The sequence below is a fragment of the Anas platyrhynchos genome, chromosome 4, assembly GCF_047663525.1.
Source record: "Anas platyrhynchos isolate ZD024472 breed Pekin duck chromosome 4, IASCAAS_PekinDuck_T2T, whole genome shotgun sequence".
Taxonomy (NCBI): Eukaryota; Metazoa; Chordata; class Aves; order Anseriformes; family Anatidae; genus Anas; species Anas platyrhynchos.
Genome location: NC_092590.1, coordinates 38,078,813 through 38,093,942, shown reverse-complemented (window position 1 = coordinate 38,093,942; position 15,130 = coordinate 38,078,813). Strand labels below are relative to the sequence as shown.

General features: G+C 38.1%; 1 protein-coding gene across 15 annotated transcripts in view; it reads right to left on the bottom strand.

Moving 5' to 3' along the window:
* ZNF827 (zinc finger protein 827) overlaps window positions 1-15,130 on the bottom strand; it is a 163,867-nt gene that overhangs the window by 27,918 nt on the left and 120,819 nt on the right. For all 15 annotated transcript variants that reach the window (XR_011809081.1, XR_011809080.1, XM_072037410.1 and 12 more), the window contains 3 exons: window positions 10,176-10,424; window positions 9,428-9,485; window positions 4,787-4,890 (listed from right to left, as the gene is read on the bottom strand). Coding sequence is in view for 13 of the 15 variants with exons in the window: in XM_072037410.1 (XP_071893511.1) it covers window positions 4,787-4,890; window positions 9,428-9,485; window positions 10,176-10,424 (411 nt within the window). In the remaining 2 variants the exon portion in view is untranslated. The remainder of the gene's footprint in view (window positions 1-4,786; window positions 4,891-9,427; window positions 9,486-10,175; window positions 10,425-15,130) is intronic.

The window sequence follows — 15,130 nt, the reverse complement described above, 5'->3', positions numbered from 1 at the left end:
CAGGTTGCTGCAGAACATGGAAACCCAGTGACAGAAGAGACTGATGCATTTTCAAAAAGGAACTTGAGAACAGCAGCTTTATTTGCTATACTTCATTGAAATAAATACCAGTGGTAAATTTAGCTTGGAGAGTCAGAACTATTCGTGGGCTGCAAGTCACAAAAACCTACATCTTCCAGTTCCAGAAGTCCACTTCATCCATGTGAAATTCAATTACCACAATCAGAATTACAGTTTTGGAAGTTACAGTAAATTTTCACAAAAAGATGAAATTAAAAAAATAAATTAATAAAATTATTTGTAGGTGAAGTTATTTCAATATTATTTGGCACTGGCAATATAAGTGAAAGATGATACAAAGTTCTTGGTGAAATGGAGAGAAAATAATAAAATATTCTTATACTACATACAGATATGCATGGAGAAAAAATCCTTCTCAAGCCCATGGTTAGAGTCTTTGACAATATTAATGAACTGACTGTAAAAGAAATAGTGAATATCACTCATCTGCATTTCATGGAGGCAGGTTTGATTTACAGAATGAGTCAATGAGATAGTGGAAAACTATTAAAACACATTAAAGATTGGCTGAGGGTCAGGAACACCAGCATAAGATCAAGTCTTTAATTTATCTAGGGATCTGGGCTGAACTACATAGTCTGACATACAACTAAGCTGTTCTGTCAAAAGAAACCGGTCTTATAAAACAGGAGATAAAAATGCCCTTTTAAAGCAACTGTTTGAAATGAAAATTTTCATTTCTTCCCCTTACCTTTTGCTAGGCCAAAAAAGGTCACTTTGCTGTTCTTAAAGGAAAAAGCTCAAACTGTTGAATTGCTTTGAATATATCTTTGTATTGGATATGACTTTGATACTACCATATTTTTTTGCACAAACTGTTTGAAGTGGTCATCAATACTATCTTAATTTCAATTTTTGAACAAAAGTGAATTTAGTTAGACAGTAGAATAATCCAGAAAATTAACTGCAATTAATTTCATATGCTTATTAAGGTACAAAACACTTCAGAAAGGAAGGGAAGTAGTTCCCGAAATCCATCTAATACTTTTGAACTATGTACTACAGGAAACTACTTTCTTCCCTCCTCAAAATATTAACAATTCACCACAGATTATCAGGGAGTTACCATTACTTCTGCCAGACTATTGAATCCCCTTCTGACAGCTGCAGAGATTTTTTCTTTTCTTTGGTTTCCAGACTTAAAAGCTGCTACATGCTAATTATTTCTCCTGCCTATGATACTGCTACTGATCACAATTCCTTTCACCTGTATTTCAGGTTAAATATATTTCTATGCCATCCTTTTTTTTTTTTTTTTTCCTTCTTCTTCCTGTAAGTGCCCCAATCAGTGCATTTGACACATCTTTTAATAGGTCTTTCCTAATTATTTCATACTCCATGGGGATCTTACAGATTGCCCTACAGAGAGTGCTCTTCCTCTTAAATTCCTGATCTTGCAATTCCCTTATAAACTGGCTATGAAGAGAAGTGGTTTGCACTAAGAAGGATGACACTAGGCTGCAGTGCTGCTACTATACGAAGTCTAAAAGACTGAACTGTGGACCATCTTAAAAATCCTTTTTGAGTTTTTAAGCATTGTGTTAACAAAGGCATAAATATGCAGAAATTTCAGAGTATTAAAGAAATAGCTACAATCTTGATAGCTACAATAACAAGTGAAACAATGCAAATTACAAGGTCATATGCCTATGAAGTAACAACAGGAATTGCTGTTGCATGCTGTGGAATCATCAGCTGAAATCGTAAAGGAAAAGAAAAACATGTCACTATTTGATTACCAAATGACTTGCAAGTCATCAGCGTGTTGTAGTTAAAGACTATGATTAATCAGTAGAGGCATTTCCAATATACATAAAGATTTCACGCCACTGAAAAAGTAATTGGTAGAACTTTACATAGAATAGCATACGTAGTTCTTACTACACCTATTTGCAGAAATTAATTGCCCTAAACAGAGACAGAAAAAGGCCATGATGCTGGTCAAGGAATAGAAACCCTATCATACCAAACAGACTAAAAGATGTTGGCTGGCTTACTTTTCCAAAAACGAAAGCTGGATTAAGGGGATATAAAATAGCACACCAGATGAGATCACAAAAGAGAAGAATTATCAAAGCTGAAGGATACCATGATAAAAGACAAAAAAAAAGTGGACGTTGCTGTGAATAAATTCTGGCTGAGAGTGGTCCAACTCTTAGAACAGGTGAACTTCTGAAACAGTGTCCTCATACAAATAAGTAAGGATGACAGGTTTAAGATGGATTATTGATAAATAAATGATAAGATTACATAATGTTGTTACCTATTTTAGGAAAAGAATTGAACCTGACACATGAGATATCTGACCGTCCCATGTTCATGTCACTTTCCCAATTCCTCTTCAGCTAGGGTGCCAAGAAGTCTGCACACAGGGAGCTGGCAGGAGGCTGGGGATACATCAGTTTGTGCTGGTACTCTCTTGGAAAGAAGCATGGAGATGGAGTTTCACCAAAGACACCCAGACCGACCTACAGCAAAAGCTTCCTCACGCCACTCTGCCTGCCTGAGCCGTGCTAGGTCACAGAGCACCAGCACAGAGTAGCAGCCCAGATCCCACACTTGTTCATTAGCCTCCGTTAGCCATGGTGACAGTGACACGGAGTGGCATTTTTGGATGTGGGTAGTGCTTACTGTATGCTGCTGGCTGTTAGAAGCTAATCTGCTTGTATTTTAATTGATGAGTTGAAGATGACACTAGACTGCAAATTTCCTGTCATTTTGTGTGCTGTTCTTTTCTAGTTCTTACTATCCTGTTTCAGAGAGGAAATAATCCCAAACAAACGTCAACCAAAAGCATACGTACAATTTAACCATGGGACACCACATACACGTTTACACAGCATTTTCTGTTACACCCTTACAATGGTTTGTTACTGTTCCTTCCTGCTACTCTCTGCAGGGATGAAGCTTTTTTGAGCTATCCATAGCACCATCTAGATTATTTCTTCTTGGAAGGCTGAAACTCATAGAAAATCTACCTGTGGATATTCTGCTGTTCTTCTACATGAATATTACACTTGTAATTGATTAAAAATTTAAATCACATTCCTGATGTTACTGTAAAGTTGCTGTTCAGGTCCAAGAATTTATTATGAAGCTCAGAAAATGAATGACAGTGTTGTTGCAAAAAGAAAAATGAAACAGAAACTGACATCTTTTTATTTTCAGTATATATACTACTATTACATATTGGAGTCTTATAATCAGAGTAATGTTTGTTATAATGCACAGACCTATCCAGATGAAACTTATATTCCATAAAGCAGAATATGGGGCAGCATGAACGTATAAAAACCCATTCCTCCATAGCCATTTTAACATTCCAGGATGTCCTAACCAACAAGATAATTTACGTCTTTTAAACATGTTACCAAAACCCATCCACAGTTTCAAAGGCCTCACTTAAAATTAAGTCTTATTAAGAATTAGAATTCTTAGACATTCATCTTGGTATGATGTAAGAGCATTACTGCTAGAGGCCATGTCCTCTGAGGTATTGAGCACTGCCTAAGGAGTCCAAGAGTTCTTGTCTTTCATCTGGGTATATGAATATTCTATATTATGCCAAGGTCAAAAGCCAGAATTGAAGCGATAACCTGGTTTATATTTTAATACTTACAAGTACCACAAAACTGATCTGGTTCACCTAGTCCTAGGTTACAAAAACCACTACCTTCCTTGTGAAAGTGTGGTTGAGAATAGCCTGAAGACCCTTGTCCTTATGCTACAATTTTTCTTCTTTTTCTGCCATGAATATTTACCCTTAGACAACATCTAGCTCTTAACCTCATCTGCCACTTCACAAGCTGTCAAATGACTATTCAAGCATTAAAAAAAATGAAGGGTCTGTTAAGTTGTAAATTAAATGACAGTCTATAGCTGAAAATTAGCAGTAACATGCCCAAAACTTTATTGATCGCTAAGAAAAGGTGAATAACCCCCACTACTACTGGCTGTGTAATTACTGACCTTTAGAACTCAAGAGCTATTAATTTAAGAACAGATACCAGTGAACTAGCAAACGAGATATTTTGCAACAGGACAGTAAAGGCATATATCAAGGTTTTGCATGTATTTAGTGCCACCTTGAATGGTATTGATATATGTCTATATTCTCTCTCTTAATGCAGAATACAGCCCAAGCTACATTTGGACATAAAATGCCTGTCAGCTGGTTCAAAAGGTCAGTGGGAGCGCACCCACAGATACCGAGGCCTTTTAGTAAGTTATAAGAACTCCGTATCTTTCCAAAAATGTTTCTAAATTACTGTTAAAGGCAGGAGAATTGTATTGCCAAGTTCAGCCACTCATGCATATACTGAAAACATTTCATCTGTACTATGAGAGATGGAAATGGCCAGTAACAGGAGAATGGCAGGCAGTAATCAGACATAAGTTCATTTAAACATGGAATACACACACCAAAAAAACCCACCTGTTAATACTGCTGTTTAATCTGTTATAGAGTCTTTGTTTCCTTATACAATTCACAATAGTAGTTTAAAGAGTAGTAATATAAATAAATCATTTTTTTTCCTCCCAATAAGCACTTACTGTGATGGAAAGACAGTTACCTTTTGACAAAGGAAACTACATTTTAGGAGCACTGGTCAGGTGTTGTTGTTTACAGTAAGAAAATAATAACAATAACAACAAAAAAAACTATATTGACTGGAACTAATGAAAGAAAAAAAAGGTATCTGACCTGGTGCAGATGTCCTTCCATGAAGAGCTGTTTCATTAGGCAGGAGATCTTTTGAGTTGGAAGTGAACGGTGATTGTCTAAATGTGTCTTCGGAAAAGAAAGGGCTATGGGGAAAATAAAATGTCTTTTTGTAAACAAAACAGCAGTTAACAAAAAAAAAAAAAAAGCAAGCATGATTTTTGACCTTAACGTCATATTAAAAGCCCCATTTAATTTACAGAATTCATGCTGAAAGTTATGCAGACTGTAAGGTAAGGTGTGGAGAAAGAGTATGCTTTGGGAAAACTGCATCTCAGAGTGAAAACTGAAGTCCTCCTAAAATGCTTTTAATTACAGTATTTCAACATCTCACATTTGCTGTATCACACCACAGCGTAGATCATGAAAATTAATGTTTCAAAAATTTGTATTCTACTGTCATATTTGGAAAGGGCAATCAGGAAAAGTGGAAAATACTATATTACATATTTTAGAGTATTTAATAGTCTGATGAATATATTAATTATGTTCAAAACAAAACTTTTCAAATTTTAGGTTAAAATTATGCTGAACAGTTCTCTTTTGACACAACATCCCATGCATGAAATTAACTCCACCAGCTTGGTTTTTAAAGCAGGGAACAATTCACACAAGCAAACTGAATGGTGACTTCCCAAATAGCGCATAAATCACCAGCCACTTGATTCTGAAAAGTATAACATGCTTTGGTTTTAATTAACACACAGTAAAACGTTAATTTCAATAGTGAATGGGCATTTCTGTGAAAGTATTTTCTTTCCTGCTCAATTAAAGATCATAACGGAAACAAGGATCCCTTGTCCACAGTACAGACAGACATTAGTAAGCATTACATTATAAATTAAAAATGGAAAAAGATAATCCCTCTTGGAAAGCTGTTTTCTAATGTAGTGTATTCCATCTGCATACAGAATATGAACTTCTAAGCAAAATGGGAATTACATTTAAATCTGATCTTTACCGTATTGAGATTTTTTAACAGGCTGCTGTATTAGAGGTGTTTTAAAGGTGGAAGACGGGAAGCCTGCTCATTTCTGCATTTTATTCTTGTTGAGCAATAAAATCCAGTAACCTTTTCAGGATAAGGAATGTACTACGAGTTCTTGAGGAGCATTGCACAGCAGGTAGTCCAGACCCAGAGAGTATGTGGCAGCAGGACCACCCATATTAACCCAAACCAGTCCAGATATACAAGGCATCAATCTATACAGTGGCACTTGCAGAGCTTTTCCAACATATGGTCTTTCTGCAGGGAGTGAACATTGTGTTCTCCACTGAGTCACACTTCTGTTCTCATTCAGATCTCTTCAACCTTTGGGAAACTTGTTGATAATTAGTTAATGTGATCAAGTAACAGCTTCAACAATCATGTTATTTCATTTCTCAAAGTTTGTTTTTTTTTTTTTAAGCTATTATTTTGTGCTGTTCAATATGTGATGGTTAATGGGATATTTTGGTATTTCTACAGAAGTTTGAGCATAACCATAAGCAGAGTCAGACAGGTTGTGCTGGAGGTAAGGCACAAAACTGCTCCAAACTTTGAAGAGTTCGGGGTATGCGGATAGCTGATTAAGCAGGATAAAATGAACAGCTCCAGCCCACACGTGCAAAAGTTAACTTTTTCAAGACTCACACTCCCACTCTGGGGTGAAATAATATAAAACAGACTGACGCTATATAAAAATATGGCATCATTTATTGCAACATTCCTTTCACTGGGTTAATAATAATTTGAAAGAAAAACACCAATAAAAAAGTTTTATTACTCCTGTAAGTCTTCAAAATCTTGTAATCCACTCAGGTTTCCATGTTGGCCTGCCTGCTTGTGTCTTAGATTCAATCACTGGCACGCTGCTCACTGCTGGTTCTGAGCAAAATGATGCAGATCTCATCTATTTCAGGCTATGACACGTATCATGTGCAGGTTGCTGCTGAAGACTGCATTGTGTTGGTCTCTTACGGATCTCCCCTCTCCACCATCAGCCTTCAGGGAATTAGAGAATCATCCTTGCCTCTTTTGCCTTTCTCTAGGAACAGCAGATGAGCCTCTTCAGTGTCAGCCCTATTATTGTTTTTATTTCAGTGGATATGCCTTCCAATCCCCAATGCAAAATAAGGAGGCAGAGCTCCTGCTTCACAGTAAGAAACTACATATATTGTTCTCAATCACAGTGCAAAGTCCCTTGTGATGAAGGTTAGGCTTTAAGATATTTTTTTTTTCTGGCTGCACTTCTCCAGTTTTCTATCTACACAGATCTCTAGATGAAAGAAACTTATCTTGGCATCTCATGCTGGTGTATTCACTTCCAGATCATTTGCTTCTCCACTTTCTGTCTTCATATCACAGATGGCAGGCTCTACCACCTCACTCAGCCATTGAGCTGTGAGGAATCCTTGCCAGTTTCAGCTGCTTGAGCAAAGTCATATGGAAGTATATGCTCACAAAGTCCAAGAATACTCACAGAAGGAACAGCAACAGATAAGCGACAGAAATGTTAACATGGAATACAACAGCAAAAAGCGTTTGTGTACCCCCATCTTGCTGGGCTTTGCTGATTTAAGACTCTTAGCAATGACACAGCTTTATCTTTCCACTCCCCAATTACTCACAGGTGGACAACAATGACCTCGCCTTGACTTTCTGCAGCTGTCAGCAAAATTCACACAACGATTGTGATTCCAATGCCTTCCTGTCATGACTCCAGATGTAGGGTGGTGAGCCAAACTGCAACACTACACGTTTTCTTAATGTAGCCTTCATGCCTCTATCCTCCACTGCCTGCTCCATCACATTCTATTTTTGAGATGGTGTCATAGCCTTACCAGTAAAGACTTCCAGCTGTTTGTTTGGTTTGGGGTGTTTTGTTTCTTTTTTTTGAGCCAATCTGTTTGAACTTGAAGGATTTAGTAGACTTACTCAGTTCCCCTTAAGAAGCTCCTCTCATTCACGTCTTCTTCTGTTGATAGATAGGTAAGACAAGAAAAGCACCCAGAAGAATTGAATCAGGCACGCAGCTTTTCATACCCTGATGGGAAGCAGCCATTATCAGGACTTCCCAGTAAAATTCAGCGTGAGTTTGACAACAGCCAACTGCGTTACCCTCTAACAAGGTGGCAGCCAGAAGGGGAGGTTATGAACTGTCCTTAACCTTTCTAGTTTGAACGATCCTTGATAGATCCAAAAGTAGCTCTGGATTCTCACACCAGTCCTTCTGGTATCATGAGACATTGAAATCTATTTTCTACCAACTATTTATCACTCCCTCTCTGCAACACACACTGGATGGTTAATGAGAAGTTGGACAATATCTGCATTCATCTTTGTATGTATCTCTCAGGCTTATGTTTTTTTTAACAAGTAATGGGAAGGCTGTGCAGTCTCCATAACCCATAAATTCCCAAACTAGCAAATATGGAAAGCATTCACAATAACCAAAAGTTAAAAGCTCAATTTAATTCTCTTTCAACTCGTAACATCAAAAAGTCCCTAATGGGCATTTACTGAGTTGTTCAGTTTATTAAAAACAAATTTATTACAGTTACCATGAAAGAATGGGATGGGTCTAGGAATTTAAGATCAACGTATTTCAGAGATCTTTTCTTCTGCAAGCAAAATGCTTTTCAAATTCTGTCTAGACAAAGTTGTTTTAGTTAGCAGGCACTGTACACACTGAGAACTTCTGCAGAAGGGGCTGCAGAGGCACAGAAGGTCTTACCCTATCTTTGAAGGGACTCTCCAGCATGTTTTCTCCAACCCATCTGCACTGACTAGAAAGCTTTCAGGTAGGAAATTAATGTATGCTTGCCCCAGGTGAGAGCTGAAGAAGGTATCAGAGATTTAAGTTTCAGATTTGGAAGCCAATTCCTGCCCACTCCTCACCACAGGCTACTAAGTTTTTACCAATGTTAGCTGCACTTATTATGTAATAAGTTTGAATTTTCCCCTAGGGATACCTCACTTTGCTGCTAATATATTTAAACAGCCCATAGGTTTGTTCCCAGCCAAAATACTGTAAAGTATGTATTTCTTCAACAGCACATGCTATAATTGAATCATATTTTTAATTATTGCATAATTTCACTTATCATGTTAATGTGACTGTAATCTTGAACAAATGTTTCACTAGCATTGTCTCTTAGAGTTTGACTTTTAAAAATTCATCTGTAGAAGGCATTGAGAGGGTAGAAATACCAAACTGAAATTTTTTTCAAGAAATTCAGGCTTGACAGAAGACTGACTCACAACACCTCTTCTTACATTGGTCCATGTCTTAAAATCCAGTTGCCAGCCTGTTCTTCCCTCAAGCACTGCATGTAGCATGCAGTTTCTTCTAAGTTTCAGTTTTTGTAGAAAAATAAATAAATTTTAAAGTCACATGTGAAAACTTGACCAGAGGAGAACAGTCATTTTCACCCAAAGGCCCTTTTTTGTACCACAGACACTAAGAAATCGGACCTACAGGTACAATTTTTCACATATATGTTACATTGCTGCATGAAAATATCTTACACTTGTAGCATCAGGTCACATTTGCAAGAGAGAGACACATCTGCATACCCAAGGCAAAATTATGCAATGCCATTTGCACTACAGCTTTATGGATAACAATGCACTGTACGTACCTAGCTGTAGTTCTGATGGTGTTATCTTTATTGTGATTGTGCTCTTTGCTCACCTTTTCTGCAAAGGAACAAACATTATTATTTTGTGATTAACATATATCATGCTTTCCTTATCAAGTTTTATCCAGCAGAACTATTTTAATGCTTTCTGATAACAGCGTTATCCAGAGTAACTTAGGACAAGCAATTACAACACGATTAGAGAACAGGCACTTTTTAAAAAACTCACACGAATTTTTCTTAGCTTCATATATCAGTGCTAGTGCTCCACATGCAGTGTGCACTACAAACATTCATTAAACAGTGCTACAATCATTGCATTTACGTAGTAGCAGAGGTTCGCCTTCATTGTGAAGTGGACAGAACATTCCCAGGAACACTGTGCTGCAGCCACTGCCCATTTATGCTGAGAACTACCATCTATAGGTTTCCCTATACTCCCAAGTCTCGATCAACCAGTTGTCACTAATTATTTAATTAGCTTTCAAAAATACAGGAGTTGAACTTTGGCTTTTCCAATTCAGTTCAAATATTATGAACCTGACCTGACTGTCACAGTGCTCTAAAGCATATGTTAACTATGGGGAACATTTGGCAAGACTTCTGCATTTCAAATGTGAGGGTAGAAGGGCTCTAATTCCTATTATGTTCCAGTTTTTAGTGATCTCACACATTCATAACACCTTGATGGTTATACACAATCTCTTTTTGTTCTTTAAATTCCATCAGCTATTTCCACTGCTTTTACCTGATAACTGGAAGAGCAGCTCAGATGCCATCTTCACTGATATATCTTGGCTGAATAGATTTCTTTCTGGGAGCACACGACCTTCTGGTGCCTTCTGTATGTGTTCACTAATGTCTCGCCCTAATAAAGTGCTGTAGCCAACATTTTGGCTGGGTTGGCTGGGTGACACTGAAGCCTGTGAATCGTGAATGTCAACTTCCATCGGTTCTTCTTTTATTTTTACCATCTGGGTTTCCTTGTAACTCTCAGCTGCAAATACATATTAAAAAAATAATTATTATTATTTAATTATGTTACAATTTTTCAGAGCACTCAAAGCAGGAATCACAATTACAAAGTTATAATTTGTATAACACATCACTGCAAAATGGTAAGGGAAGCCAGCAGCTGACTGCTACAATATTCTTCTAGGGCTTGTAAATAGAAGAAATCTCTCATTTATTTATTTATTTATTTATTTTTAGCTAGAGAGTAGAAAACAGTACTTAGTGGTAAATAGAAGAATTACATCACTTTCTCTGAACACAGTGATCGTATCCCAGTTAGTGAAGCTTTTCTTTTCTTTATTAGCTGAAATTAAAACAACAAACCTGCTCTTCAAAGGCGGGCACTGAAGCTGTCTTCTAAACTCACCATTACTCCTTATCATCAGAAGTACCAGCACAGACAATTAGAAACATTGGTATAGGGATAGGGGTGGAGGAAGAAACCTGATCTGCTCCTCTTTTGCTTACTTGATGAGAGGAGTATTCTGGGGCCTGCGCTTTTCTAAAGCATCTTTTTCTAACAATCACTGATATTCTTTCATATATTACAACACCCAATAACCTTAACCACTAGCTTCCATATGCCCATATCCTTCCTTCTCTGCCTTGTTCTTCTCCAGTGTGCTAAATCTAGTGACCAAAACCATAGTCTAGAAGCCCATCTGTAGTTCACATTCTACACTTGATATTCCCCAGGTGCTGCTGAATGCTCTGATTTGGTTGCAAGGTAAGTGATTATTTTTTCTTCAGAAGAAAGCTCCAAAATCTCAAAGATACGGCTCCAAGGTAATCTGCCTACTACAGCCACAAATACAGCTTTCTTGACTTAGTCTTTCTGCTGTGAAAAGAGAAATTGAAGACCTGTGTAATTTACTCTCAGTTTAGTTTTTGAGACAAATAATGAGTTTTTTTCTACTGATCTTCTCTCAGAGTATTCCTGAAAGGACACGGATATCATGGCAGAACTCCCCAGCCAGGTGTTGCCTCCGCTGTCTGGACGCTGACCAGACACTTGGGAAACAGGCAATATGCCTGGGAGAAAATAAAGACAAGGAAATAAATAAATGCATGAACACAGTTGTACAGCAGAAAGGCCATCCAGGTGAGGAACCATTCCAACAAAATTGTATGATTCTGTTCAAAAAAAGTGCAAGGGATTTATTATTTTTGCCTAAACCTATATATGTACTTCTGCTACTAACCAAGATACTCAAAGGCTTATGGAAAATCTCCTTTTTATTTATGATTAGCACATGCCCTAAAATGTAGCCCAGGTATCCTCCACAGCTGGAGGCAAGGGAAAACACGAGTTTGAATTGCTCAGACTTCACGAGCCAAAGGATGAAAAAGGCAAATCTAGCACCCAGGGAAAGAGGTCATGGGTAGGGACACACTGCAGCACACTGAGCCAGAGAAGCACAGAGCTTAAATGTTGAGTGGATTAAGATTTGAGAGAGCAGCCTGGCCCTTGTCCAGACTGGGGGGACGTGAGCAAATCTCTGACCAGAGGCCAGCACGTTAATGGATGCGGACGATCCGGCCATCCCCACACCACCAGGTCACTGATGAAGGCACTCAACACTATGAGTTTCTGCACATGGAAGGTTCCTTCTCAGCTGTCTGATTTTACTACTCATAAGGATCTGATGTTAAAAATAAATAAAATGACATCAGTTTGTAAGGAAAAAGAATAAAGACAAACAATATTTTCTACTAAATTTGGGTCAGAGAAAAAAGTGGAGACTCCCCCTCCCCCAGCTTCACTTCAGAAATCAGTCTGTTGCTGCCCTCTCTGTCTTTTCCCTCTTTTCAAACTCACATAGGAATGTGTCAGCCTCACAGGTTTTACTCCAAGTACGAATGTTTCCAACTACCCAACATTATGATGACATTTGGAGGCACCAAAATATGGTTTGGTCATCTCTGATAATGCCCTCAAGCTAGTCAACTGGCTGGTGCCATCTTGTAGCCTCCAGGCAAGATGATCAGAAACCCTTCAGCACGCAGGCATACACCTTCCACGTAAAATTGAACTGATGTGTTCCACTGAGTCCCTTTTCATTCCCCTGGCTTCTCCCTCTCCCCACATTCCTGTTGTCCTTAAGTGGAGAAGAAGTGGCTTTGCTGCTCACAGCTCTTAAAATAAGAAAAATCGAAGCCAGGAGATAAAAGCTACTTGGATATGCTCCAGGAATGATTTACATGAAGTGCTTTCAGTCTTTTCTGATGACATTTCTTGACCTTTAAAAGAAACATATAAACATTGATAAAAATCTTTACCATCTATGATCCACCAGATACATTTCAGACTTTGGAAATTTTCAACTGAAGATGAGTTAGAAATATTATTATATAATGCCTTTTTCCCCCTGTTAAACAGACTTTTTTCTTTTTTCCTTTTTTCCCCAGCTTCCATTAGCCTCTTATTATGAAGCCACAGAACATTGTATCTGTGTTGAAAAGTGCAAAAATAGTATGCTGTGCATTGAAACTGAACACAGGATGGCAAAGGAACGCATCAGGTAACACTGTCAATCAAAAGCTCAGGTAACTCCACAAACAAATGAGTTCTTCAGATGTCTGACAGACTGAGCTCTGTACCCAGCTGCCAAATTTAGGTTCAGAGTCAAGCTGACCTTTGCTGCTCTTTCTGCTTTTAAAATATTCTTTCTATTTCTGTTCCTGCCCCACACAGTTTAATTCCCTGTCCTGCAAATGCTTTTCAATCAGACTGACTGATACAACCCCAACTAAGGCAAGAGTTGAGCAATACCAATGACCTTCTCTCCTTCACAATCAGCCAACAATGAAATTGCCCTAACTAAATTCACATATTTGATAATTTCCTTTGACCTTTGTCTTCCCGGCTGCACCCTTTCGACCTTGCAGAACGTCCCTACCACATGTGAGTCCTGTCATAGTCCAAGTCCCAAAAGCAAACACACAGAGATGACAGGGAGGGTGATAATGACAATTTTACAAAGCTAACCAAAGGGAAATACAGCCCGTCCTGTGAGCAACAACCGCACCAGAAGCTGCAGGAAGAGAACCCAGGTGTGCTAGATCTTTTGCTGAAAAAAGGACCAGAATAAAGGTTATGGCCACGCACATCTCACGTACAGACAGTCAGACTGCAACTTCTTGAAGATTATTTTCCCTTCTGTTCGTTTGTGCAGTAAGGAGACAGCCCTGATTTCCTTACATAGGTACCTCACGTGGTCGTAGTGTAGCGAAAGCTTTTAAAGTACACTGAAAGGTCTCTAGGTTCAAATAATTAAAATCATGATAGCTTTGGCTTTTTTCCCACTTTTGCATTTCTCCTTGAATAGATGGACTAGGTTAAATAAATGGCAATGTATCAGAATACAAAGTTCGTATATGAGAGTAATTTCCTTCATCCCAGATTTTTATAAAAGTACAGACATCTAATTCCTAACAAAAACCAGGGGATAACAATTCAAATAGCTTTAAAATATCTGGACTCTGATCTGGTCTGCTATTCATTTAAACGTGGTCTGCTATTCATTTAAAACTAACCTGGATGAAGGTCAGAACAACAGTACAGCAGTGAACACTGCTTCTCTGGCAGAAGATCAACTAAATGACCTAATACACCTTTTTTTTTTTTTTTTCCCCCTACTGTTAATTTTGTCGTACAGAAGTAGCTCAACAAAATTAAAGAAAGTTATTGCATACATGGATGTGCTATCATGAAGCCACAGAGATGCTCTTTAGAGAGCAGTCTACCTTTAAGCATCTGGTTTAGAAAACCCTCAATAAATTTCATCCTAGTCACATCAAGTGAGACAATTTTCCACATCAGATACGCAAAAATGCAGTATTGGATAGTCCTGTTCCAGGAGGAAGCATATTTTTCCACAGCTTTCAAGTTCTCTGGCATTCACAAGTGCAAGGAATTGCAAAGTAGTGGCACTTGTTTAAAACAAAACAAAACCAAACAACCAAACAAGAAAGCAGAGAACAATACGTGTGCTACCTAAAAGCTCAGGGTATGGCACTGAGCCCTGAAGGCGTGACAATGTCACCTCAAGTATGTGCGGCAGCAAAAGCGGCTATGAAATTTACCCTTAGACAATGACTCTCTGCAGCCTCAGACACAGATTGCCAAATTTTAGAAAGCTCATTCAAGCTACTTCAGTCAGAAAGCTGGGACTAACACAACCCAACACCTGTAACAGACAAGAAAATGGAAACAGGGACAAACAGAAAAATCCTCTTTCCAAAGCAACCCACCACAAACTATAAGATTTAATTGCTTCAGCACCATCTTAAAATAGATAGGATTCTGATTCATAAGTCCTCAGCTTGTGGAAAACAATGCAAAAAATGGCATGTAAAGTAAGTGAGAACAGAAACACTGGAGTTCCTTGCACACGTTCTGAAAACATTAGCAAGAAGTTAGCAATGTCACGACAAATACAGCACATTTTTACCTTTTAAAAAGGAGGATAAAAAGAAGCACAACAAACTAGTAGACTTAAACACACTCATTGCAAATAGAGATACGAGGAAAGATTTCACTTTTTACTGGAATTGCAGTTCCAGTTATCCTAAAACCAAATACACACCCTACAATGGTAAAACAAACAAACAAACAAACAACTATAGGCACTTGTTTGACACTTCTCAATTCTAGATTTCCAGAGCACTTCAGAAGATGTGTTAACA